Consider the following 24665-nt stretch of genomic DNA (forward strand, 5'->3'; position numbering starts at 1 on the left):
CGCTTGCCAGCCCTCCCTTCTCCTCCCTCCCCCGATACCTTGTTGTTTATTCTGGATCTATTATTGGCTCTCATTTCTGCATTTTCCCAGTCCTGTAACTCCTCAAGGCCAAGCATAATGGCATGAGAGGAAGGGGATATCTGTGGTGCAGATTCAGAAGATCTTTTCTCATCCCACCACCAGAAGGCACAGATCCTATTGGTATAGAAAGTGAAAATGTGTCCTTTGTTGTACAGAGCTGTCTCTGTCCTTCTCCCTCCACTGAGATTGGTCCTGGAAGCCCTGCTGAAACCTGGGGTATTTTTCCCAGTCAGGAGGCAGCAGGCAACGGGCAAATCACTGTTATCTGTGTCTCTTCCTTCTCAGAGAGGGCTGTGCATCTTTTTCATTTAGGTAATAACAGGCTTTTGGCAGTGCCTCCGGCACAAACCCAAGCTGCAGGTAAGCAGCAGAAGCTGAAGAGTTTGGCTTAGGTTTAGCAGCTCACTTTCTACCAATAATAGGGGGTTTTCCCAGAGCTCTGCCAAGGCAGACTGAGTCCGTCCAGGGAGCAGGAGGGCAGGAGAGGCTGCAGTCCTCAGCCGGAACAAGGAAGGAGGGGGATGTGCTGAGGGTGAGAGGACAGTGGCAAGAGTATGGAGAGGGACAAGCAAAGCACAATGGGCAGAAGGCACCATGGGAAAGAGAAGCCAGAGACTGAGGTGAGGGGAAAGGATTAGAGCGGGAGGGGAGTAAAGGCAGAATGGGGGATTCTGGAAAGAAGCATAAATTTGGGCAAAGTTGAGAAGCATCAAACTCCGGATGATGACAGAAAGTCCCCAAAGTAGTATTTATTGAGGGAACAAAATAATAGATTTCTGCACACTTTGTGTCATGTTGGGTGAATGGTCAATTACAAACTCCAAGTAGTTCCTGAATGTTACATGACTTTTCAAACAGTTGCAGGAGTTTATATTTCTCTCCCTTTTATTTTCTTTCCCATGTTACAGTAGAAGATAAATGAGAGAGCACACAAAAACATAGAAAAAAAACCCAACAAGCTCAAACTCAGTCATTGGTTAAGTTTGTTAATACATCAGACTATTTCAAGATGTCTCTCCACAACCAGTCAATTTTATAACTTAATATTTTCTTCCTCCAAAAAGGGATTGAATGCAGTTTTCCATTTACATATTGCACATGTACCTCCCATGTGCAGCAGGATGGTTATACCTTTTGGGCCCTTTTCGCTAGCGGGAGGTCTGTGAACCCTAAAGAAGGCTCTGGTTTACCTGTGAATGTGATTCCAATCAGATAGGGCTTCACTGTCACTCAGGAGCTTGCTGACTGGCAATAAATATTCATAGAACTGATTAGACATTAATTGCACAAATCACCACCTCTTCAGCCAACCCCAGGAACCTTGCTGCCACCCACCACACTTAAAGAGGCAGCAGAAAATGTCTTTTCTGTAGGTCCTTTAAGGTCAGCCAAGTACCTCAGAAGGAAGAGGAGACTGTTAAATGCCTCACCTTGCAATGTCCCTTAATATAGCCACCACAATCCTTCCTCAAATTCTGCCCCAGGTGAAGGAATGTGTTCTCACTCATGTAGCCCTCATGGGGTAGGAGCCCTATGGTCTCTGTAGACTTCACTGCAGTCTGTCCTGCCTCCCTCTCCCCATATACTGCTTGCTGTCCAACCCCACAAGGACTACCCTTCCCTGCTCCCTGTGATCTCCATTCTTAGCTTACAGACTGTTTTGCCAGAGCCCTTCTACAAGAAGAGGGCAAAGAAAGGCATTGCGTTGAGATGCAAGTTGACTGTGTGTGTACCTGCGTACGTGCAGATGTGCTTGGGTATGTGTGACTATGAGGGTGCAGGACATAGCACATTTACACACATCTCTGTAGCTGTGTTTGTGCTCATGTGCAGAAAGGGACATGTAACCTGACTTATTCAGCAAGGTAGAGGAGCAAAGACATGCTGTGCTAGTAGGGCATATGGTCCTGTCCCTGCCCACCTTGTGTTCCTGAGGGCCCAGATGTAATGACCTCCTTGCACCATCTCCACTCTTTTCCTGAGGTGTTGGGCTGGCATGTCTAGTGACATATCTTCAGCCCCACAGAAAGAGGAGAGCTGTTGTGACGTGGAGTGCCCCTTGGTGGTGCAACACAGTGGCTGCGGTAAAGGTTGCGGGCTGTTCAAGGGATGTCATACCTTACTTGTTCCTGTCATTTGTGCCGCCTCTGCTCTAGAGCTGAGGTGAAAGCCCTGTTCTTATCACTGCAGGCCCTTCTTTATCAACCACCCACACAAGACCCAGGCTCCTCCACCCCTCCTGACTCTTTCCTTCTAGTCCACTCTGTCTTACCATACACAGCCTCCTTGCAGTTAGCACAGTAGCATCAGCAGATCAGGAGCGAACTGGTGTCTGCATACAGGCTCACACACACAGGAATGTGATAACCTAGGACAGACCACATTCATCTTCATCACAGGAAGGGAGCAGGATTGGAAATGGCATGGCAAGATGAGACAGCTGCACACTCCTGTCGCAGGCATTTAGAGCAGAGCCACTGCAGATGTGACAGCAGTGACACTAAAAGAAACTCTGGTCAGGTGTCAACCCCAGTCTGCCGGGTCTTCCTCCAGCACCCTAGACTGGCCCTCTGTCAGGGCCAGAAAAGGGTGCAGCAGAGAGGCCATGGTGCCTTTGAGAGCTGTCCTCGCCCTCTAGCTTTGTGCTCTGAATTTTCTGTTTTCAGAGAGAGGAAGTACCGCAATGGGTGCCCCATCCTCAGGTAACGAGTTGCTTTCCAGCCACCAATATAAGTGATGGGAGACAGGAAGAACTGCTCCTGTTGGACCCACAAATCTGACTGCACCATTCAAACAAGCTCCAATGCAGGTGGACAGTGCTCCTTTCCATACAAGTGGCTGATCTCAGAGGGTATGCAGACTGGCTCCCATCCCTCTGAGGCCCTTGTAATAGCCTTCTGTTTCTCCGACTTTATGGGACAAGCTGGCACACCTGTTGACCCCTCTTGGTGGCAATCCTTGCACTGCTGTGGAGGTGTGAGGTGTGGGGGCTCACATGGTGTGTCACAGAGGGAGTTGAAAGGCTGGCAGTACAGAAACCCCTGTTTTGCTAGTAGGAAAAAGTTTATTGACTTTCCCTATGCACTGGAGGGTGTGTGACACACACCTGAGCAGTTTCAGGCCTGCCAGACATGGACAGTGTCTCAAATGAGTGTTGCCACCCTACCACTAAGCACCACTCCTGACCAACTGCCTTGTAGATTCTCGCCTTCCCACAGGTCTCCATTTGCTCGTGAGCTCCCATCACCAAGGGCATTCACCTCTCGGAAAAAGACAGGTTTAGCGCATGCCCTTTGCTTGGCTTTGAATCCATAATTCAGTCCAGTCTGTCCCCATTCGTACACTGCCCTTCCCTTCCACCTCCCAGAGTTTTTCTCTACCCTTTGCTAGATACTTAAGCTGTATTGAATGAGACTGCTGGCTCTCCTCACAGCTGCTCCATCGCTGTCACTGCAAACAGTTTCTAGAAAGCCTTTTTAAAATGTATTAGCCTTCCAAAAAGGAGCTGATAAACAGGGGACAGGAGGAAGAGAAGAAGGGGGGAAGAGGCAACATGCAGTGATGTGGTATATTCCACACAGCTGCAGTATTATCCTCCCCATCCTTTTATTAAAATAGATGGACATCTATTATGGAAATGAATTACTGGCTGTGTGCAGAAGTCCTTAGGCAGGCAGGGAAAACTGTCAGTCATCTGTGTGAGCCACATACGCTGCCTATGATGAGAAAGAGGAACATATCTACTAGAGAGCAGTCTGTCAACTTTAGTACCTGAAGGGCTCTGTGTGTGTCTGTGTTTGTGTGTCTGTGTGTATGCATTCATGTGTGTGGTGTTGCAGTTGCCCTCAGCAAAAGGAACATGTGATAGTGGCCAGCAAAGCGTTCTCTGGTGGTGCCATTCTTGTTGCATGAGTCTTTCCTGTCATAAATCAGAAAGGGCTCCAAGCATGGCTGTCAAAGCACACAGATGTGAGTGGATGGTCATTTTATAGACCTCTCCTGAGGCACCCTGGCCAGTACCAATTGCACTGGTGTTCAGCACAAGGTCAAGGATAGTGCTCGGTAAGTGAACTTAGTGCATTGCTGGCGGGTAACATCAGGCACCATTGTGTTCATGGCACTGAGGAAATCAAGGTAAAGCAAGGAGTCTGGAATTGAATTTTCTGTTCTGGAGCTAAGGAAAGGCAGTGGGAAACTCAAACTTACTGGCTCTCTCCCTATCTCAGTTTCCAGGAGAGGGGAAACCTGGTCCATCTCCACCTGACTGTTGTGGTTAGTTTGATGGACGCAGACGACACAATTGTCTGTCTCTGTGCATTGTTTTGCCTCTCACAAGTTGTCCTTCCCACCCTTTCCCCTCTAGGAATAATTCTGCTCTGCAGTGCGTGGGTATCTGGCGGAAGAAGGGAGGGGAAAGGACATATCCAGCCTGAAGAGAATTGCAAGGATTTGGGATGAGGAGAAACAGGGAAGAGCTGCTGTCATAGGCATGATCCAGGTAAACTCTAGGAAGAGCTTAGTCTGGATTTCCTCACCCAAAACCAGATTGTGAGAAGAAGAAAGACTTTAGACTACATTTTGATGGCTTTTGTCACACAGAGTATGAGTCTGAAAGGCACTAGCACAGACATTTCTCACCCAAATCCTAGGCTCTGGGACATCTTTTACCAACCAAGTGCATATTTATATTTCTCTTACATATCTTGAAGATGCTGCCAAGATAAAGGGCTAGATTCTGACTTCTCTGCCTCCGCCACCTCTGGACATGACCCTGCCTCCCTGCATTGAACCCAGAACAAGAGTGAATGTGTGTGTGAGCACACGTGCTCTGGAGCAGTGGGCAGCAAACTCACTCCGCATCACATCAGTGATGAGGAGATTCAACGCAGGAGACATTTGCAGGCGCAAGCAGAAGAAAACCTTCACGTTCCTTCTCTGGGGTGAGCGCGTGCTTCAACTCCGAGATACACTCCCTGCCTCTTGAAATTAATTCAACATTCCTATGGCTTGGGCAAAAATAACCAGAATGAATAATCGGGCTGTGCTGGCCCTGCTGCAGATTGCCTGGTAGATAGAGCCCTCTTCAGGAAGGAAAAAGGCAAGAGACTGAGACAGCACCAGTGTTTACTAGAAGAGACACGAAAGGGAACAGATGAAATAGCAATAGCTTATCACGTCCTTTAACCCTGCAGGTGTAATTGCCTCTAGCAAGTTTCTGATATTTGCCTCCGTGCTGTTCCCAGCTCGCAGTGTTACGGCCCCCTGTGCCTTTCCTCTTGTCCCATTAACTGCGCCTCCCTCCCACGCTGCCCGGCAGCTGCCTGTCTGTGCCACGCACGCAGCCTGCCTGCATTTTGGGTGCAGTGCAGAGCTGCGATGGTGCTCGGGCTGCTCTGCTGGGCACAGAAACACGATGCTCTTATCTCACATCCTCTGCCTCCATTGCTAACACAATCATGTTACCCTGAGTTTTGGGCTGGTTTCAAGCACTTTTTTTTTCTTTCTTTCTTTATACAACAGACAAAAAAAAACCCCAGACTCCAGATGAAATCAGCATGTTAAGATGGGGATGCCTCTGTGTGTGTGCTTGTGCTTGTGGTATGCATGCACCTCCAATTTTTCATGCTTTCTGGCTGCAGGCCTCTCAGATACAAAGCTTAGTCCTCTGAGGTGGTACAAGGAAGAAACCTTTGTCAGAGAACCATCAGCCAGAAGGAGAGCTAGTGTTTGGGTTTCTTCCCTAGGGAGACCTGTAGTGGTCCCTGCATTTCAAAATAGAGAGACAGAAGACCCAGAGCCGTTTCCCTGGTTCCACAGCCTGTCTACACTCAGTAACCCCTTATCTACCCATCCAACATCTTTAACTTTCTAAAACCTATGACTCAACTACAGAGCAGGGGCTTCCCACGATTACAGCCCTCACAGCTATAGGGAGAGATGGAGAGGGCTCTCTTCTGAACAGAGGGCTTCTTATCTTCCCTTCGCCTCTGGTTTCACAGTGAGGTTCTTAAACATCAGTGCCTCTTCTCCACAACCACTACACATCCATTCTTGGAAGAGAAACCACTGGGGCTTTTCTGCTCTGCAACTGACTGGACCATGATTTGCTGCTTTGAGAGCATCTACATGGTTCCTCAGACAAAAATACCCAGACCTGGTTTGATGGCAGAGAGGACTGGAGATATTCTGAAGAAATTCTTGTCTCGCCTCAGATCCTGTCGTACATTTCTGGGACTATATGGGAGAACCCAAAGTCCAGTTGCTCTTGAGCCTCTGTGTTTGGACATGGGAAATGCCATGCCCATGGTTCTGACACTGGATTGCACCCTGTGCTTCTGCCTTCAGTTTGGAAAGGGAAGAAGCAAATCTTGCAAGTTGTCCTGTCAGTCATCTTCCTGCCAAGTGGGAGGCAGAGGGAACCAATGCTCCCAAATGTCTTCACTGGAAAAGCCCAGCATGGAAGGGAAGCTGTCCAACAACTACATCTTCCTGTTGTCAATGACCGGGTCAGGGCTCAGTTTTTGCTAGCAATCTTTTTTTTACGTGCAGAGACCAGATCATAGAAAGGATCCTGTGTGATGCTGGTCCTAGAAATAAGAGAAAATGAGAGCAAAAGTAAGATTTAATGCTGGAGAGCAGCACCGGCGACCTAACTGAATTTGCGCAGAGAGATCACTCACCAAAATGTAGGACTAGAGATCTGCAGACCCACAGCAGCAAATTTAGCTGTGGCTAGAGATTCTCCAGAAAGCACCTTGAAACTCTTCGAAATCAAGAGGTACCACAGTCGCTAGACTGCAAACATTTATTTCCACCTCGTTTTTCAAGCTCTGGTAGCCAAATAAACTGTGTGACCATTTGTCACTGGCACTGAACAAAGGCCTCCAGTTGTGGTCTCCTCACCGTATTGCCTCAATCCACTCATCACGTTCTGCTGGTGTGGCCGCTGAGATCTTGTAGGACTGATGCTTGCCTTCAACCACCTTCCCATCCCCATCTGTTTTGCAGGCTTTGATCTTCTGCCCTTTGCAGTTGGGATTGAAGAGCTCAAAGCAGTTCTATCAGAAAGGGAACAAAGTGGAGTAGCAGAGGAAGGCAGGGTGGACCAGGGAAAATGTGCTGCCTTCAACCACGTGTGACAGACTCAGAGAACTTCCAAAGGGGAGGAAAGCATTCTGGCTTTGGAATGCAATGGAACCTTTTCTTTTCCACCCCAAGAATTCCCCTATGAGTTAGATGTCTAGGCCATCCTCTCTTAAGTAAACACACCCCTTCCATGAAGGGCTGGACACTAAAACAAGCTTTATGGAGAGATGGAGCATCAACAGTTATCAGAAAACACCTTCTGGGATCTGTAACTCTGCTCCACTCATGAAGATCTCTTCCCCTTTTAAGTAGATGCAGCATCCTCACTTCCGCCAGCCACCACACAGACAGAAGGCACTTTTCCAAGAGTCATGCCACATCAAAGAGTGGGCATCCATAGTGGACACACAGACAAAGAGTGTCACTTCCTGGGCAAGTTTCCTAACACTTGGTCTGGTCTACATGTGCTGTAACTCATTATGGAGAGTTCTGAGGAGAGAAATTGAACCCACATCTCCTGGTGCAAAATGAGTAGGGTGTCAGCTGTGTGCACATATCTCTGCCCTCCTAAACACACACACACGATGCAGCCAGCCAAAGGATAGGTCTCCATTCACACCAGATCTTTCCTGGTGAAATACAATCATGTTTAGATGGAGGGACAAGGCAGACTGGAATGGCACCTTCCCTCTAAGAAGCATGGTAGGAGTAGGGTGTGTGCACCCCCCCTTCTCTCTGACTGCCTTAGAGCCTGCATTGGCAGGCTACCGAGCAATGAAGACTTACTGGCTTTTTGGGATCATCCACCTTCCGGACTGATAGGTTCTCCAGAGGAATAATGCCCAGAGGTTCTTTGTCCTGAAGGCAAAAACCACAAATTAACACTGAACATGCTCCCCACATCTCTGCCACTACTTACAGCCTGTCTGATTTCCCAGATGTCTGTCTTTGCGGGAGTGACAAGCGCAGTGTATGTCTGGGGAGACCATCTCCATTTACAGAATGGGGAGCTTAGTTAACAATAAATCACAGCAACAGCTGCAGTGTCCACCCTCTCTCTTCCTCAAGACCAGAGGTGAGGAAACAGCACAGGAGAGAAGGAGGTCTGAGTTCAGTCTGGGAGCATACAGTTGAAGGGAAGAGTTGCCTCCACCCTCCACTCTGCTCCTTCCTGGCCCCTCAGAAGCTCATAACCACCCAGGACACAATTTCCTGGCTGGGAAAGCCAGGAGTTAAGCCTTTACCGTGGTATATTCAAAGTAGTACAGGCAGTTATCGGTCAGAATGAACCAACGGCGTTTCCAGGTTTTCACGCGTCCTCCTAAAGGCAGTGAGGTTCAAAAGCCATTAGTCACACATCTTGCTGTCCTTCCCACTCCTTCCAAGCTCCATACATGCACACACAGACATAACCCTTCCAGCTCTCCCTGTACATCAACCCCAAGGAGGCAGCTGTGGTGCTCACCACTGATGTGATGCTGTATAGAGGACATGCACATACAGGGAGCAAATTTTGCTCTGATAAGGCTGGAAATGGGGAGGGGTGAGTGGCATCTTTTTGAGTCCCTTTTTTGAGCAGTCAGAGCCTGCAGGAGAGGGCTAGGAGGAGAGAGCAAGCGGCTGTTTTCAACAGCAGGTGTCAGTCTCACCCCGCCACAGCAGAGGGAAGGACAGTGGAGATGCTGGTGGGTTCCTGGGGGAGATTTGTGGTAGGAGGCAGGTGGGCACGGAAGTCAGAGGAGCTAGGGGCATCCTTCCCCTTACCTAGTTTCAGAAGCCAGCCCTCACGGTTAGGGTTGAAGAAAGTATGTGTGAGATCATTTCCATCATCCTCTGGTATGGAGAATGGCTCGTTCTTGATGCTCTCAAACAGATTCTGCCCCAGAGTGTTGGTGAGGGAAAGAATTCTGACAGAGTTTGTACACAACCCTCCTAGATCCATCTGGTTCATCACTCTCTTTTCACAGGGCCAGGCGGGTGAATGGGGAGGGGAGCGGTCGGTGAGCACTGTGGGGTACAACAGCCCTCAGTCTACACCTCACACACATAGAGATACAAGAGAAACAGAGTGTCCTCTAAGGGGCTAAGACTTTCAAAGCTGGCCAAAAGAGTTAGGTGCCCAGCTAGCTCCCACAGAGATGAGTGCTTTATTCGCACAGCCCCATACCTACATGACACAGAGACACCTGCAGCTGATGTCTTCCTCTCTCACACAGTTATAGTATCTGTTCCTCTCTCACATGGACACACTAAAAAGCACAAACTTTCTTAAAGAGATACTGCTATACCCTGAATGTCTCCACCGTTGTCTCTCTTGCTCCATATCCTCACCAATAAGCATGTGTGCAGCCCCTCTCCAAAGCAGTTTCCATGTTTTCCAGCTTTGTTTTTGAACATACTGCCCTCTTTCCTTGTGCAGCCCTTCCACTTGCATGGCAGAAGGTCAGTAGGCCTGTATTACATTGAGACCTGTGGACATTTGCTTCCCAGTGGACCCCAAGCCACAGAGAAAAGAGGTATTAATGAGAGAATGGGAGGTCTTCTTACCTTTAAAAGTTCTTCTGGTAGGTCCCCTCCGTTGTCAATGCCTCTGTTGATGGAGACAAACCTTTCAAAGGGGGGTTTGTCTTTCACATTGGGATTGTGCAGGCTGGTGTTAAGCATGATGATAGAGAAGGAGAGTATATAACAGGTGTCTGGCAATGAGAAGGAAAACCAGGATCAGTAGCACTTGTCTTAAGAGGACAACCTAACAAGTGGCTTGGTTTCCCATCACTAGGGAACACCCTTATCCCCTTCACTGTAAGAGGAAAAAGATGTCCCCTCTGCTAAGAGTAAGAGGGACAGACAGGGCTGCAGGAAAGTTGATATCCTATGATGGAGGTGATTCCATCCCCTCAGAGGATGCCCCCATGGGGCAAGTTGGATAGATCTGGTCTGATAATGGCTCTGCCAGCAGAAAAGTTTCTACAGACCCATGTCTGTCAGTGCTATCCCTGCTGAGATGAGGTATACCTCATGTGGGGCTGGGAACATTTCTCAAGTCTGTTCTCCAGAAGGAAGGACTGGAGGACAGTAGCAGAAGGAGGACTGAAGACCCTCAGCCTATTGAAAAGCTTCACAGGAACTGGGTTGCCTCCTTCATCTTAAGGAGAAGCATCCACACTTACAAGTGATGCCCTCTATGCCTTGTGAGTGGAAAAGGAAGGCTCTTCTTTCTAGCAAACAGTGGAGCCCAGCTTTATAGGCCTTCTTCTCTCCGTAACTACCTGTGGACTGGAATACTCCTGGGTTACACTTGCAATACCAGTTGGCAAAGGCCTCCATCATCCGGTCAATCTTCTGTGCTTCACCAGGCAGCCGGAAGCTCCATAAGAACTGTCTATCAGGAACAGCATGCCAGAGAGTTAGTCAGATTGGATGAAAGGGACATTTATCCCTTCCCTTAACCCACGGGACACCATGAGAATAAAAGAAGTTATCCTATCACAGTGGGGAGACAACACAGTTCACAAAGCAGAAGGTCTCCTTCTCTCTCTAGAAATTGCCACTCCTGCTCCCTGTCCTGCATTCTGCATGGTCACTCACCTCAGTGCCTGCACCAGGTTGAGATTGGCAAACTGGTGACATGCCACAAAGGCTTGGAGGATCTGAATGTTTGTGGGGTCCCTGGAAAAAGATAGGAGGAAAAGGTCAGAAGAGAGCTTTGACCCTGCTCAGTTTGGATGCCCCTTGGTGTGATGACATGCACCTGGCTCTATCCTAGCTTCCACTTCTCCTCTGGCCGACAAGAAGTCAAGATGCACACCCTTGTCTGGGAAGACTGACCCCATCACAGGTAGGAGGACAGATAGCCCATACAGCCAGCCTTAGCCACACTCCAAAGCCCCCCACTATGGGGTGTATTGCCCACCCAGCCTGCCGCAGTTTCAGGTATGGTCAGTCTTGGCACCTGACTGAGGTCTGCCAGGGGTCATCTAAAATGGTAGTTGAGAGGGACCAGGCAGAACAGGGCCTCCAAAGGACCTCCTGATCCTGGCTGGGTTGCTTACCTCCCACCCAGGTAATCCCCAATGGCTGTCTTGTTCAGACCTTCACCCTTGTGGAGGAATTTGGCGATCTCCTGCAGGTCTGAAGACAATACCTTGTGCTCAATTAGGTACTGGATCCCCTAGGGGAAAGAGAAGCAAGACAGTGAAGTCAGACAGCAATGTGGATTGATGAGAAAGTAGGATCCCAACACCCTAATATCAGCCTTCCTTGGGTTTGATGATTTTGACTCCTCGTTACTCCCCAGACTCTTCGTGGGAGACCACAGCCATGTTTCCACCATTATTCCATCCCTTTTCATCTACCATGGTGGGTCAGTCCCACTTCCATTTCATCCCTAGATCTGGATAAATGTTTCACTGTGATGGAAACTCAAGCAAACAAAAAAGGACAATGTAAGTTTAAACTCCAAAAGGCAGGTGGTTTTAAGGCAAAGTCAAAATAGTTCATTTTGACATTTTCAATCAAAATATCTCTGTTCCAAAATATGTTCTGTTCCTACATGTCATTTTTTTTCCTGAATTAACTTAACTTAAAAAAAATGTTTGTTTAAATAAAGACATAATCAGAAAATGTACTCAGACAAAAATACAGGCTTGAGACAACTCAAAATTATTTTTCCTAAATTTTCTTCTATGCCACAGAACAGGGTAGTCCACAATCTTTTCAGTTCCAACCTCCCCAGCCACTAAGGATGGAATACATTTTTAATGGAATATATAGGGTCTGAGTTGGGTTGTGCAAAGAGTCACCACTCTATTTTAAAGTCATGATTTTCAAAGTCACAAAAAGTTGAGGTTTAGTTCAGATTCTTGGCAATATCATTGCAACTCTCCAGACCACATTGCAATTCTCCTCACAAAATACAATAAAGGAATGAAAATTGTTTTAGATCCATCAAAATGTTCTGCTTCAACAGAATCAATTCACTTTTCCTTGTAATATGTAAGAAACTATTTCTAAAATACCCTAAAGAAAAAGCAGTTTCAAAAAGAGAAATTTAAATGTTTGTGAGATTTTTCCACACTACTTTCCTGTCTTTTTCCCCAGATGGAATTTCGACAAGATCAATTTAATTTTGCGAAGCATTGCAATCATGATAGGGCTCCATTTTTCAAGAAGAAAATGTTTCTCCCAAAAGGTTTTGTTCAGCTGGATTCCTAATGGTTACCTCCTCTAGCCTCAGGAACTTGCCCTGAGATCTTGGAGATAGGAAATAATTTAAAGTATCAGTACTGCATGGATGAAGTGTAACCTTAGCAAGGAGGGGCAAAGAAAGTTCTTTGTATTGCAACACCTATCAGCCTGTGTCATGTCGCAAAAGGGAAGAAATAAACAGAGATCTGCATATGGTTATTCTAAAGTAAAAACAATATAGGCACATAGTGTAACATTTCAACTAGGCTGATCACTGAACTAACAAAACTAAACTGGTTTAGGGTGAGAACTAGTTCAAGTATTTCGACAGTGTGACACAGTGCCATAGAGAGAGATGCCTCTGGGGCCTCAAACCAAGGTCAGACAGAACAACAAAATGAAACCTGCTCTCACGCAGACTGTAAGTGCTGGTATTGTTGCTCTGAGACAGCTTCCACTAGCAGAGGGATGTGCAGGGGACTGGCAAGAACTCCAGCGCTGGTGCAGACACTGGGGAAAAAGCATCTTGAGGACCTCAGCAGGGCAGAGGAAGAGACATGAAAAGTTGTCACTTAGACCAGCGGCCAGACAAGATGCTAGCTGTGGTGGTTAGCTGACGATGAGCAATCGTTCAATTGCAGCTTGTGGTTTTCCTTACAGAGCTCAAAAAATTGTCCACCAGTGAGGAGGGAGGAAGAGGAAACTGTCTCTCTCATCTTCTCTACATAATCATGACAATTTCAGAGCTTTCTGCAGAGCAATGAAGTCTATGAAGCCTGGACCCCACTGGTCAGAGTCCCAGAAAGTGGAAAACCTGGATTCACTTCACAATACATCCAGTACTACCGAAAAGTAATACCTCCAAATGATGGAGGCAGTTTCTGTTCCAAATGAGCCAAGGAACCTAATATACTCTCTCACTTTCTTCTTACCTCATACTTTTCCATCACACTAGGGCCAGTTCTTAGCCTCTCACAGACAAGAAGAGCTGGACTGAAGGAGACCTGGCTCTCTTGACACATTGGCAGAGTTAAACCATTCTCCCTTTATTTCTCTTAGTTTTAGGTTACATATGATGGGATGGCCTACAGGCACATGATGTGAGGAGGCAACACAGCTTGATCATATCAGAAGACCTTATTTGGGGATAGAAAAGAGGGTGCTACTAACTGGAGTCTTAGTGGGGTAGGAAATGAGCCCCACATTCCCATGCCACAGTTCCTTTGGCATGGGAACATGCGAGTGGACCTGTAGCCAACAAAGCTCTTCCTCCCATCTTTCTTCTCATAGGTGGAATGAGAAAATCCTACCTTTGCAGGGTCCATATTGAATTTCTTCCGGCCCAGTGACAGAAGTTTATCCCTCTGTGATAGTCTGCTGCAAACATGAAGAAGAAGGAAAGTCAAACTTAGGATAAAGGACCATGTTTCAGTTCACTCACAAGGTTAACTCAGATATCCCAAGGACAGGTGTCTGACTATCCAGAAATAAAGAGAAATCCCAGAGGAGAGAAGGGTATTCCTGGCCTCATTTCCCTGTCCTCGTTGTGATCCAAATCCCATCGGTGTTTTTGTTTTCTCAACATCAGGAGACTCTGTAAGCAAAGGAATCACCATCTTGTCCTACTTGCCTGGTCTGCTCCACAGGATTATTGTCTGCTTCTTGCCTCTCCTCTGCATTTTGGAAGCACTCAATCTCTGCAAACACTTCAGCAATCTCTTCCTTCAGCCTCTGCAAAAGAAGTATCAGGAGAATGAAGGCAGTAGAGGGAAAAACAGCAGACACAAATACAGCATGTCTTACTTCTTCCCTCAGTCAAAGGAAAAGGACAGCTCAGATAGTCATGACCAGCCAAGGATGTCTATGAAATGGGCACTTCTCTGGTATGACACTGATGGATTCCAGCTGAAAACAATGGGAAAGAGGGGCAGAAGGATTTTCTCATGGCTGTTGTCAATCAAGGCTGGAAAATCAGGCTTAGTCAGTGTGGGGAGTCAGAGAACTCACCCCAGTGTTGATTTCAGTTCCTCAAACAATGTTAGATGTGAGACTCCTTCCATCATGCCCATTTCCTTCTAGCTTTTACTTTGCATAACCCTGCTGCATATCCAGGAAAGGGGAAGTGGAACCAGTAACTGGGAGGTCAATATGAACCTGAAATGGCCACACTGTGAAACACAGAATTTTTAACTCACCTATCATTCAAATATCAGTGAGCAGATACCTGTCTTTAGGTGGAGAAAGAAGAGAGGAGAAGTAAAGGAAGATAAATACTGCCAAATTTTAAAAAAATCAATTGTAGAATTCAGTTTCCTTTAGGCCCATGACAGACCATGGCTGCCTTGGTTGGATATTCTGTGTTACCAAGGTAATGAAAATGTCTATAACTCCTTGCTTCCATCCTGCATTTATGGTTCCGCTCAGAGCCGGAGCGCGTCACAGCTCTCTTCCAGGAATCATCTAACTTCTTCCCCATGAAAAAACAGAATAGGCAGGGGAAGAAGGGTTTTTTATGACAGATCTTGACTCAACAAGGGGTAAGGATGTGGCCACCATATTCACCCAGATAAAGAAACTGAAGTTTTCCAATATCCCATAATTTAAAAGAGCTTCTGGATTTCAGTTTGGTTTTGGTCTTCATTCAGTGGTGCTTCATCAGTCTTCAGAGCTGAGAGTCCTCCCTGCTAAGCTTTAGATATTGCACAAATGTAACAAAGCCATGATCTTATCTTCTGAATTTCAAATTATTATCAGTTTTGTTATTTTATTCACTGCTGTCTTTTTGCAGTGTAACAGGCAAGTCTAGACCAATCCTTTCCCTTCCTCCCTCTCCTTCTACCAGACATCCCCCCAGTTTGTGTTAAAGGGTATCACTGGGTGCTTTCTGAAGAAATCCACCTGGGTACATTTCTCTAGTTCTAGGTACCCTTTCATCTAAACTCATCCTGTTCCATTGGACAATGCATATTCCACTGATTAATGGCTTTGGGATTTAGAGTATGGATCTGTGTAGTCTAACAGCTTTACTCTGTCCATAGTGGATAAAAAAATGTATTACTCCTATTCAAGTATCCTGCCTCCTACAATACTCACTACCTATTCTGAAAATTGAAGAGTTAAGAACCACACACAAGCAAACGACATGCACATACATTCGTAGCATGTTTTGCAAGAAGAGACAAGACACCATTCTGATTTTGCATGAGGAATGATGAGTATGGAAGCCTGAGAATTGATAGGTAGTTTGGCTTAATGATTTACTCTACATGAGGAAATATTGCACCTATTTCCCAGGCATCTGGACATCTCCATGTTGTGGAAAAATCAGTGCAAGTTCAATGATTGAGCCCTGTAGACTCTCTCAAATGGGAGCCCATATTCCATGGTTTGGGAGGCAGAAGAAAATAGAAAGTCTACAGCACTGTCCATGACTGTGGTGTGGGATTATTAACTAATTTTAAATCTGCCACTTTCAGATATTTCAGAAGCCTGTTTGGGTCTGGTTAAAGAAAAGAAGAAAAGCAAGTTCAACCGTGGAAATGTGTGTGGAAGGTCCTGCCATCACACCTCTCTAAAGAGATAGGATCCTTCATGGAGGACTTGTCAGAGGTACACAAACCAAACAAAAGTTTGAAAAACATGAGAGGATGCAGCAGGTAACTAGGACAGGTATGTCATTAGCAGGTAACCAGTAATTAAAAATAATCATAAATGCCTAGCCAGATCCCTCACAGTATGACTTAGTAAAATCATACTAATTTCATTAATCCTAAGTATGCAATCACAGCTCATCCCTGCTGATGAGCTTTTTCATGTCCCATTATGGTTGTTGATGACTCCTGCAGCAAAGAGTACCACAGGTTGTCTGAACACTGGTGGCAAATATGCCAGGACAGCTTGAAGCTCAGGATTCAAGTTGGATCATGCCAGAGCAAATGCCTCCTTTGCAGGAGCACTTCTGCATGGCCTGGTCTGTTGTGTGAAGACACTCCTTGGTGAAGGCAGTTTTGAGAAGGCTAGACAGACTGGAGGAACAGTATGGTTCTTACCTTAATGTCCTCCAAAAGCTCCTGTCTGTGCTTCCTGATTGTCTCTATTTCAGCTTCTTCAGCCTCACTCAAGTCAGTTGACCCTGGAAGAACAGAGAGTTTCCTGTGAGAATAGTACTGGGGCCAACATATCACAGAGGAAGCTGCCTCAATCTCTCAGCATCTATTGGCCCCTAGGGCAATGCCACAGAAACTCTGATTTCTGTGTTCCAGCATCTATGCTCCCTGCTGTTGCAACCACTGCACCTCAGCTTTGCCCTGCAAATGGTCTTCAGTCCAGAGTGAGCAGCACAGACCTATATATCCCTCCTCACAGCCAGCCACGGTGCTGGTAGCCTCTTATCTAACCCTGCAGCAACCCATCCCGCCTACTCAACTGATTTTACTTGCTCTGAGCACAATGAAGAGGTCTTACCAAATGCTTTTTTGGTGGTTTTTATGTCAGTCACCTTTATGTACAAGATCTTTACCCTGGGAAAGCTGTGACCTAAGTACTTCATCTACATCAAAACTCCTATGAAGAGCCACTGGCTTCATGGATTGATCCACCACAGCTAGAGACAGAAATGACTTGGGAGAGAGAGTCAAGAGTTTTCAAGTCTGAGGGCAGGATCTGGGGAGATAAAAGCCTTGCTGAAGAAGGAGCATCTGTGGGAGGCCGTTGTTCTGTGGACTACAGACAATGCAGAAATAAGAGTAAGCTTCCTTGTAATGTACAGGAAGTCAAAGAGATACCAGCAGAGCCAAGGAGACCACAAAGTGATTCATAAAAGACCTAGAAGAATTGGGGTGACAAGACTGCTGCTAAATATAATCCAGGTGAAGCAAGGAGAAAGAGGAGGCTGCAGCCCTAAAGAGGCAAAGCAGATGGTAAGCCCCAGTAAAAAAATAAGGGGCTCACAAAAGGCTGAGAGCACTGAAGCTCCTGGGAGGTCACTGCAGAGCTTGCAGTCAGGGTCCTTGCTGCACCTAAACACTATGAGTCAAAGCTTCCCCAAGAAGCCAAGTCAGGTCCTGGTCCTCTGTTTCATAAACCAAAGTCCCCTAGATCTCCCATCTTCCTGGAAAAAGGGGAAGTGGCACCAGGTGCCTTGGAAATTCTCTTAGTGTGGATCTCACATGCAAAACAACTGCTATAAATATGAGTGGGGAAAAAAAAGGAAGGAACTAGCCAAGACAAACAGAAGGAAAAGGGGATGAGGGCAGTCATCTGCCACAACAGTGACAACAATCTGGCCACAACAGCTCAGAGAAACCTGCCTTCTCTGATCCTAATTCTTGCAGCTGTTTGAGTTTCCATGTGCTAAGTCTGTCCTATTACTTTTTGCAGGCTGCAGCCTCTCCCCATCACTCCTCCTGCTGTTCTCAAGCACTGCATTCCCTGGGGAGATGCTGCTGAGCCTCTGGGAGGAAAGCACTGAGCAAGGAGCTAGCATGAAGATAGGGCTGAGAAGGACCCATATTCCCTCTTGGTTCTGCAAGTCACCCCCCAAAAAGCTGAAAGAAGCTGACTGATTGCTAAAGCTGGCCAAGAGGGAGGAAAACCTGTGGCATCCAGCAACTTGCAAAAGGCAACTCCGTCTGCGACAGGAAAACAAATAAGCAAGCTAGCAAGCTAGTAAGCAAAAAAAAAACCCCAACCAAACAAAAAGAAACAGCAACAAAAAACCCCCATGCAGTGGCTTTGCTGTTAGGTGAGTTGCTGTCTTCCCCTTGAATGTCAGCCCTGTGCCTGTGCGTGCTGCCTGGGTCTTGTAGCTTATTTTATGTCTCCTGCGGTTGTGGCATCTGCAGGAGATGAGGCCAGCCTCTTGGTCTCCCCAGCTTTATGTCTCTCATTCCTATGGGGGCTGGTCATTGTGGAATCACTGAGGTGAGTCCTTGACAAATTACCACTAGAATCTTTGTCCTGTATTTCTTTTCACAAAAGCACCATAGCAGGAGATACCTGAGGAGCCTCCCCTTCCCCCACCCCATCAGCAAAGCCTGTGGTGTGGCTGGTTGCTTTGCTTCAGTTGTTCTGTGCCTACTGAAGCAGCCTAAAACATCTCAAAGAGACATAAGGCTCCCAGAGGACACCATCTCACCCACACGACCCCCATCGAGACTGTAAATAACTCAGTCCCTGTTCCTCCTGAACATCTGAAAACCCCTGCTCCCAAGTGATTTACCTGTTCAGTCTGTCACAATGAGAAAAGTGTGGGAAGGACTGTGAGTGGGGAGGGTATGGGAGAAAAAGCATACAAGTCATGGAGATGGGGATCAAGTGATAAAAAAATAGGAAAAGAGGAAATAGGGAGGAAAGAATTGATGGGTCAGGCTTTCAGAGCAGTTTAGATTGAGCTGCAGAGAGGGTCCTTGTAAGGCTTCCTAAGTTTCCTAAACAGCCTAAATCCCTGATTCCCTTGGAAAATAATTCTGAAGTCAGTGCCCGCACATTACTCTGCTTCCTTAACAGAAGGCCTAATGCTCTGCTCAAGGCTATTTTGAGGCCATTCGCCAATGCTATTGCGTACATTGGGGTCTACAGTTAGTGGAAGTGAACACAAGAGGTTTGTTTGCAGAACAGTCCACAGAAAGGCAGAGAAGGCAGCAGAGGCAGCTGGGCAAGTGGCAGAGGAGATAAGTGCTTGCAATGGCTGAGGGAATTCATCCCTGCAACAGGGGACTGAGGAACGGCTTCAGCCTCATCAAAGTCCTCAGTACCACCAAGTTCCACTCAGGACATAGATGAAGCATGGCCCTGGTCAGGGTTCTCTGCACTGGGGGAAATTTCACCCTGATGAAGAACACAGCATGAAAACACCCACAAGTTTCGAGGGGATGCTGTCAGCCAAACCAGTGCTAAAGTCTTCCAGTTCAGACACAATGACATAAAAAACTGGCTAGCATCCTCTCCAAAGAGGACATGAAGTTACTGCTTGGAATTCATTTTCAGACACCAAATGTTGAAAGGAAAGCACATCGGCATCACATTTCTGGGGCTTACACGTGCTCTTGTGGTTGTTTCCCCACTCTCATGGCAGACACAGATAGAAAGACCTGCCAGTTCTTCATGAATCACCCAGACTTGTATTTTTAGCGCTGGCACTCAGAACAGAACACAGACTTCAATTCCAGTTGTGGTGACTTACACCCTTAACCTCCCCATCTGGAGGGCAGGTTGGAGCTACCCAAGACTCTGGGCGCCCATGTGGCCAGCAAAGAGTACTGTGTTTGCTGGTCTCATCTCCCATTGCAAAAGGCTGTACAGAGCCCTCCAGGTACCAAGTAAGGCTTTTGGAGCACAAAGATAAGTAGGAAGTGGCTATTCAGGAAAAGTGGAAAGGTGGGTAAAACAAATGCAGAAAGAGCAAGGGAAGGTTATGAAGAATGGCTCCCTCTGTAGCACCAGTACAGACCATCCACATGCTACCCACCCACAGTTTAACAGCAGAGGTTCAGCTGATGCATTTGCAAGACAATGTAGGGCTCTGAGAGTGGCTGCTAAAGGGCTTGAACACCTCCACTCATGGCAACACACAAGCAGAACAGCCTGATGGGCAACTTCTGCCTAGATGAGGCTGTCTTGTGGAAGAATTTCACCTGAAATTCCTTTTTTTTTTTGATGTGGCTGGTGAGTCATCTTCAGCACAGACCTCCACTTCCCCAGCCAGGTACCAGGCTGGTACCAGGCAGATAACAGAAAGGTTTCCAGCTCCTCAATTCCCTCCAGCCCAATACATCTCCCTCCTGCAGCCACTCCACAGTTCTCTTCCAGCTTGTGTCAGAAGAAATTCAACATGGACCTCATACAGGTTTAATCTGTGCATTCCAGCTATGGGGGAAAAAGTGTGAAGAATTTATGTTGTCTCCCAGTCCCCTTACCCCACATGACAACTTGCAGCAATCAGGATAGCTTCCCAACATTTTCACCTATGGCCATCACCCCACACATTCTAGCACAGGATATCACAGTACCAGTCTTCTCTCCCATGTCTCACACACCCAGCTCAAGAAGTTGGCATACTGGCTCTGTGGGCTTTCCTAGACAGTCACTAGAGGGTCCAGAAGGAAGATGGAAGAGGACATTCACTGCAGGGAGAGCAGCCTCCCCACAGACATAGGTCTTAGTTGCACACAGCTGTGGCAGACAGGCGCCTAACAGGACCATTGGACCAGTCGTCTTCAGGTAGGAGTGACTCCAGGAAAAGTTGCATGTGTACCTCTGACCTTTAGGAAAATTATGCCACAGCCAAGCAATGTTAAACATATCCAGTGCTCTAAAGCTCACTGGAAAACTGCATCTGGTGGTAGCCTTGGAAGCCAAGGTAGAGCAGCATTAAACAAACTCACTTTCCCACCCAGCTGTGAAGTGACAGTCTGGGACTAAGCAAAGACATTGGTCAGAACACATGTAATTCTTCAGGCATTGCCTGTCTCCAGGCTCTGCCTCAAGCCAGAGCTGAGCAAACTCACATTGCCCCTGAGCAGGATCTCACTCTGCTACTGCAGTGTGTAACTTTTAAGACATCATTAACTCAGTAACACATAACATCAGTGAATGACCGTGTCAGACCATCAGTTCTGAAAGCCTTAATCTCTATGGAAAGCATTCCTCAAAATAAGTAGCAAAACATGAAGGACAGCCCCCCGCCCCCCCCAACCCCAGCCTACTTTGTCCTGCAGAAGCTTTGCCCACAGTTGCTTTTAGGTGGTGAAGACTGGGTGATCTGAAGAGATCTGCCTTCACCAACATGCATAGCCAGATGCTGGTGAGAGCTCAGCTCCCATGAGTCCCATCAGTTTCCCTGACAAGCAAAGCTGGTATGTGGTTTGAATGTGCTCTTTCCTTGGCTACCCACAACAGTTTTTGAAACCAGGCACTGCTTTTTCCCTTTACTCTGTGCTCTACATCCTATATGCAAAAGCCTGTGAGGACAGAGTGTCAGATGCAGCAGGGCTGTTGCAAAATGATCCCTTTTCTTCCTGGCTCTTGTTCAGCCTATTCCTATTTGGCATTGCCTTTGCACAGATGCACACACAGAGCTTCCTCAGCCAGAGGCTGGGAAAGTTCAGTCTGGCAGTACGCCTGTCCCTGCTGAATCCTAATCACTTTATCCATCACCTGCCAAACTAGGAAATAAAACCTGAGATCTCTCTCAGTTCCTCAGATGTGGCTTATCTTCCCCCACCCACATCTGCCTTTTGAAATTATTTCCAGGACCAGGCAAGTCCACCCGCAGGTCACTTGGAGTTGGTAGAACCCTAATATAGTCCTTTACCTTTCACTTGGACATAAGAAGGAGAGGTCCCAGTACCAAAAGCCTTACAAGCATGTTACACTGGGAAACCCAGTTGCATGAGAGGCTCCACAAAGGCAAACCAAGTCCTGGGACCTGGAGGGAAACATCACCGAGGAGCTTTAAAAGCCATGCCAGAGCTGCCTGAAGAGAAGACAGATATTATAGGTGCTCATCCCAAGTGTCATATATCCCCTCAGTATCCCTGCTGAGTTGGTTCCCAGCTCAGCTCAGCATTGCCAATGCAAGGGACCACAGCAATAGACATTCTCTGCACAAAGGCCACTCGGATGAGTGGAAAAAGTTCTCCTGATGTGAAAGGAGTTTGCTCATGGGAGAGCAATTAAAAAGAAAACCATGTGTAATGCTCAAGGCTGACAAGCAGTTAACTGCACCACCAGGGATCTTCGACCTTCTCATTCTTCCAGCCACCAGCCGCAGCATCCACTCTAGATGTTGGGTTTTCGTGGTGTGCTCTACCCCATCAAACTGATTGCACAGCCCTCAAAGAAAACAAGACAAAAAATGGTCAAGGCTTACCAGCAGAACTAAAGTCCATCCTGGAGAGTGATGTATTTTCAATAAAAGTGTTTTTCCTCCTTGCCTTCTGCTTCAGATGCTTCACAGAACTGAAACAACTTGGAGCCAGTGACCAAGACTGTAGCAGCATTAGGGGGGCGGGTTGCCCTGTGGCTCCGCCCTTCCTCTCTTTGTCCCTCCAACCACATCTCATGAGCTTGCATCAGTGAAAGAAACTGTACGTGCACACCACTATGAGCTAACAGGGGTTCCTTAGCTGTTTCTGACATGCATATCCTCAAATGCATTTCCATTCCAACAGCTTTTGGGTGTATCTCTGAGCACACATCTGTGTTTGAGGGGACTGAAATGAGCAGTGAGAGGCTGATAGTACTTTGAGCTTTTGTCTGAGATACTCTGAGGAGAGAGCAGGGGAAAAGGAATTTCTTGATTCAGAAAACCCATCTGATTCGGGAAGTGGTTTCATTTTAAAGGAAAGATTCTTCCTGTGTTAATTCTGCAGCAGGTGGTGGGAGGATGAATGCTCCACAACTGGAGACTGATTAATCATAGAATCATTAAGGTTGGAAAAATGGAGATGAAAAGAGAGACTTCTTTTCCCTCCCTCACTGCCCACTAAGTGACTTGTACTCTAAGTCTTGCTTCTTTTTTCCCCACTAACAAACTGTTTTTCTTGGGAAAACTCCTAAATCCGAGGAGGGAAAAAGTCCTCTCTCAAGGTTTAGCAATATTCCTGCAAATGAGAGAGCTGGCATTCATTAGCAGGATAGATTTGAAGGAACTTCAAATTGGTGGTGCTCTGTTCATCTGCGAAGCAGAGTGGTGCTCATTTTCTTGCATCCTCTCTGCACAGCCTCAGAAGGCTGGACACTTCCCCTCGAGTTAGTCATATTTGATTGCCATGAGATTTATGTTGTAGATCACAGATATAGACAATGGAGGAAAAGAGAAGTGTGCAGGAGAGCACCATGTCAGAGCCAGAAGAACTGGTGACTGTGAATAAATAAGTCAAGGTAAAATTTAAACCAGGTGTGATGCCCAAACAAGGCAACTTGCCTCCTCTAGCAGGATTGAGGCTGTAGGGGGATGGCTCCTCTCCATGAGTGAACACCTACCTCTGAAGCACTCTGCATCCTTAGCTCCCCCACCTGTTCCTGTACTCACAGCAGCCCTTGAAGAGGAAAGCAAAACAGGTACAGACTTCTATCTACCATCTTTCAGTTTGCAAAAATGCTGCATGTATAGATAAATAAGAAATTACTCTCTGGCTTGTTATGTAGTTGGAGCTAGCATCTATGTACACTTGCCACCACTTAGAACAGACTCCTGTGAGGCTGAAGGTCCTTGACTCACTAGGAAAAGAAGAGCAATTATCTTCTTACATTCCCATTAACTCAGTCTGGTCTGAGATCCTCTGTAGAGAATAATTGGCCCTTTAAAAGGCTTGATGTGAAAGGTAGGATCTACCTGAACACTGGCTAAGATCCATTGCTCTTGGGCCTTTCAATCTCACAGAGAAAAACACAGATTGCCCTCCCTTCCTCTCAGTCTCTTGCATTTGCCGTTACCTGTGATTATGTTACTATTGGAGAGGACAATTGCTCCAATGAAACTCCAATGAAGAGTGGGAGATAACCCAACCTTAAAGGCTTTGTGTCAAAGGATGGCAGAAATTCAGAATAGAGGTACAAAGGCAGCTGCAGGGAGGGTCACAAATAATCTGTGATCTTTAGGAAGGGTCAGTGGCAAACATTCAGTACTCTTTTTCTATGGTCAGGGTCAATATTTTTAAAGCAGCTAGGAGCTTCTTCTAGGGAGGGATAAAAGGAAGGAGAGTGAGACTTATTCATGTAAACTGTTCCCAAACAATCACACTCATGTCTGTCATGACTTTCAGCACACCTAACATCTGTTCTTGAAATTTATCAGAGGCCAGCTTCTGGGTCACAATTAGCCAAGAGCGCACCTTTTGTAAACTCAATTTCTGTCTTGAGATTCTGGGCCACATCAGAGGAGAATTCACTGTCCCACAGGCTGGCCCAGTGTCCCAGTTCCTGCACTGGGACTGGGACCAGCCTGTCGCCTCCTGTTCTTCCATCCTTGTTTTCCACAAAAATAAAAGTTGTTTCAGCAGCATTGCAGCTGACATCAAGCAGACATACCAACCTAAAGCACTTCCTTGAAAGATCTCATCTTGCCTGCCTCAAGGGTAGGTGACATATATAGACAGCTTGATCAAGGCTATTCTTATAGATGTGTGTGTAGGCAAGCCAAAACCACAAGCACCCTGCAAACACCGTATCGATGCCTCTGTGCACTGCACAATTACTCTCAGCCACTCCAACAGGCAGCAATGCAAAACCTTTACCTATATCTCTAATCTGTACTTGCTTAATCTCTTAACTCCTTGATGCTTCTTTCTTCTCACAGCTTTCCCGAC

At 46.7% G+C, this 24665-nt stretch overlaps 1 protein-coding gene across 1 annotated transcript; it reads right to left on the reverse strand.

Moving 5' to 3' along the window:
* Positions 1–6436: 6436 nt before the first annotated feature.
* CYTH4 (cytohesin 4) lies at positions 6437–20379 on the reverse strand. Its single transcript, XM_010187218.1, has 13 exons — positions 20364–20379; positions 16404–16486; positions 13985–14085; positions 13665–13731; positions 11220–11338; positions 10756–10836; positions 10437–10549; positions 9715–9863; positions 8932–9043; positions 8412–8488; positions 7954–8025; positions 6985–7139; positions 6437–6668 (listed from the first exon to the last, which is right to left on the reverse strand). Exons 1-13 carry the CDS (start codon positions 20377–20379, stop codon positions 6596–6598), a joined length of 1218 nt encoding a protein of 405 aa, XP_010185520.1. The 3' UTR covers positions 6437–6595.
* Between the last annotated feature and the right edge of the window lie 4286 nt (positions 20380–24665).

Source organism: Mesitornis unicolor, unplaced genomic scaffold, assembly GCF_000695765.1.
Source record: "Mesitornis unicolor isolate BGI_N332 unplaced genomic scaffold, ASM69576v1 scaffold2276, whole genome shotgun sequence".
NCBI lineage: Eukaryota > Metazoa > Chordata > Aves > Mesitornithiformes > Mesitornithidae > Mesitornis > Mesitornis unicolor.

Coding starts and splice junctions, on each gene's coding strand:
- CYTH4 (XM_010187218.1), bottom strand. Junction 11,339..13,664: donor TCAATATGGACCCTGCAAAG/GTAGGATTTTCT, acceptor TCTTTCCCCTAG/GGGATCCAGTACCTAATTGA. Junction 10,550..10,755: donor AACCTGGTGCAGGCACTGAG/GTGAGTGACCAT, acceptor TGTTCCTGATAG/ACAGTTCTTATGGAGCTTCC.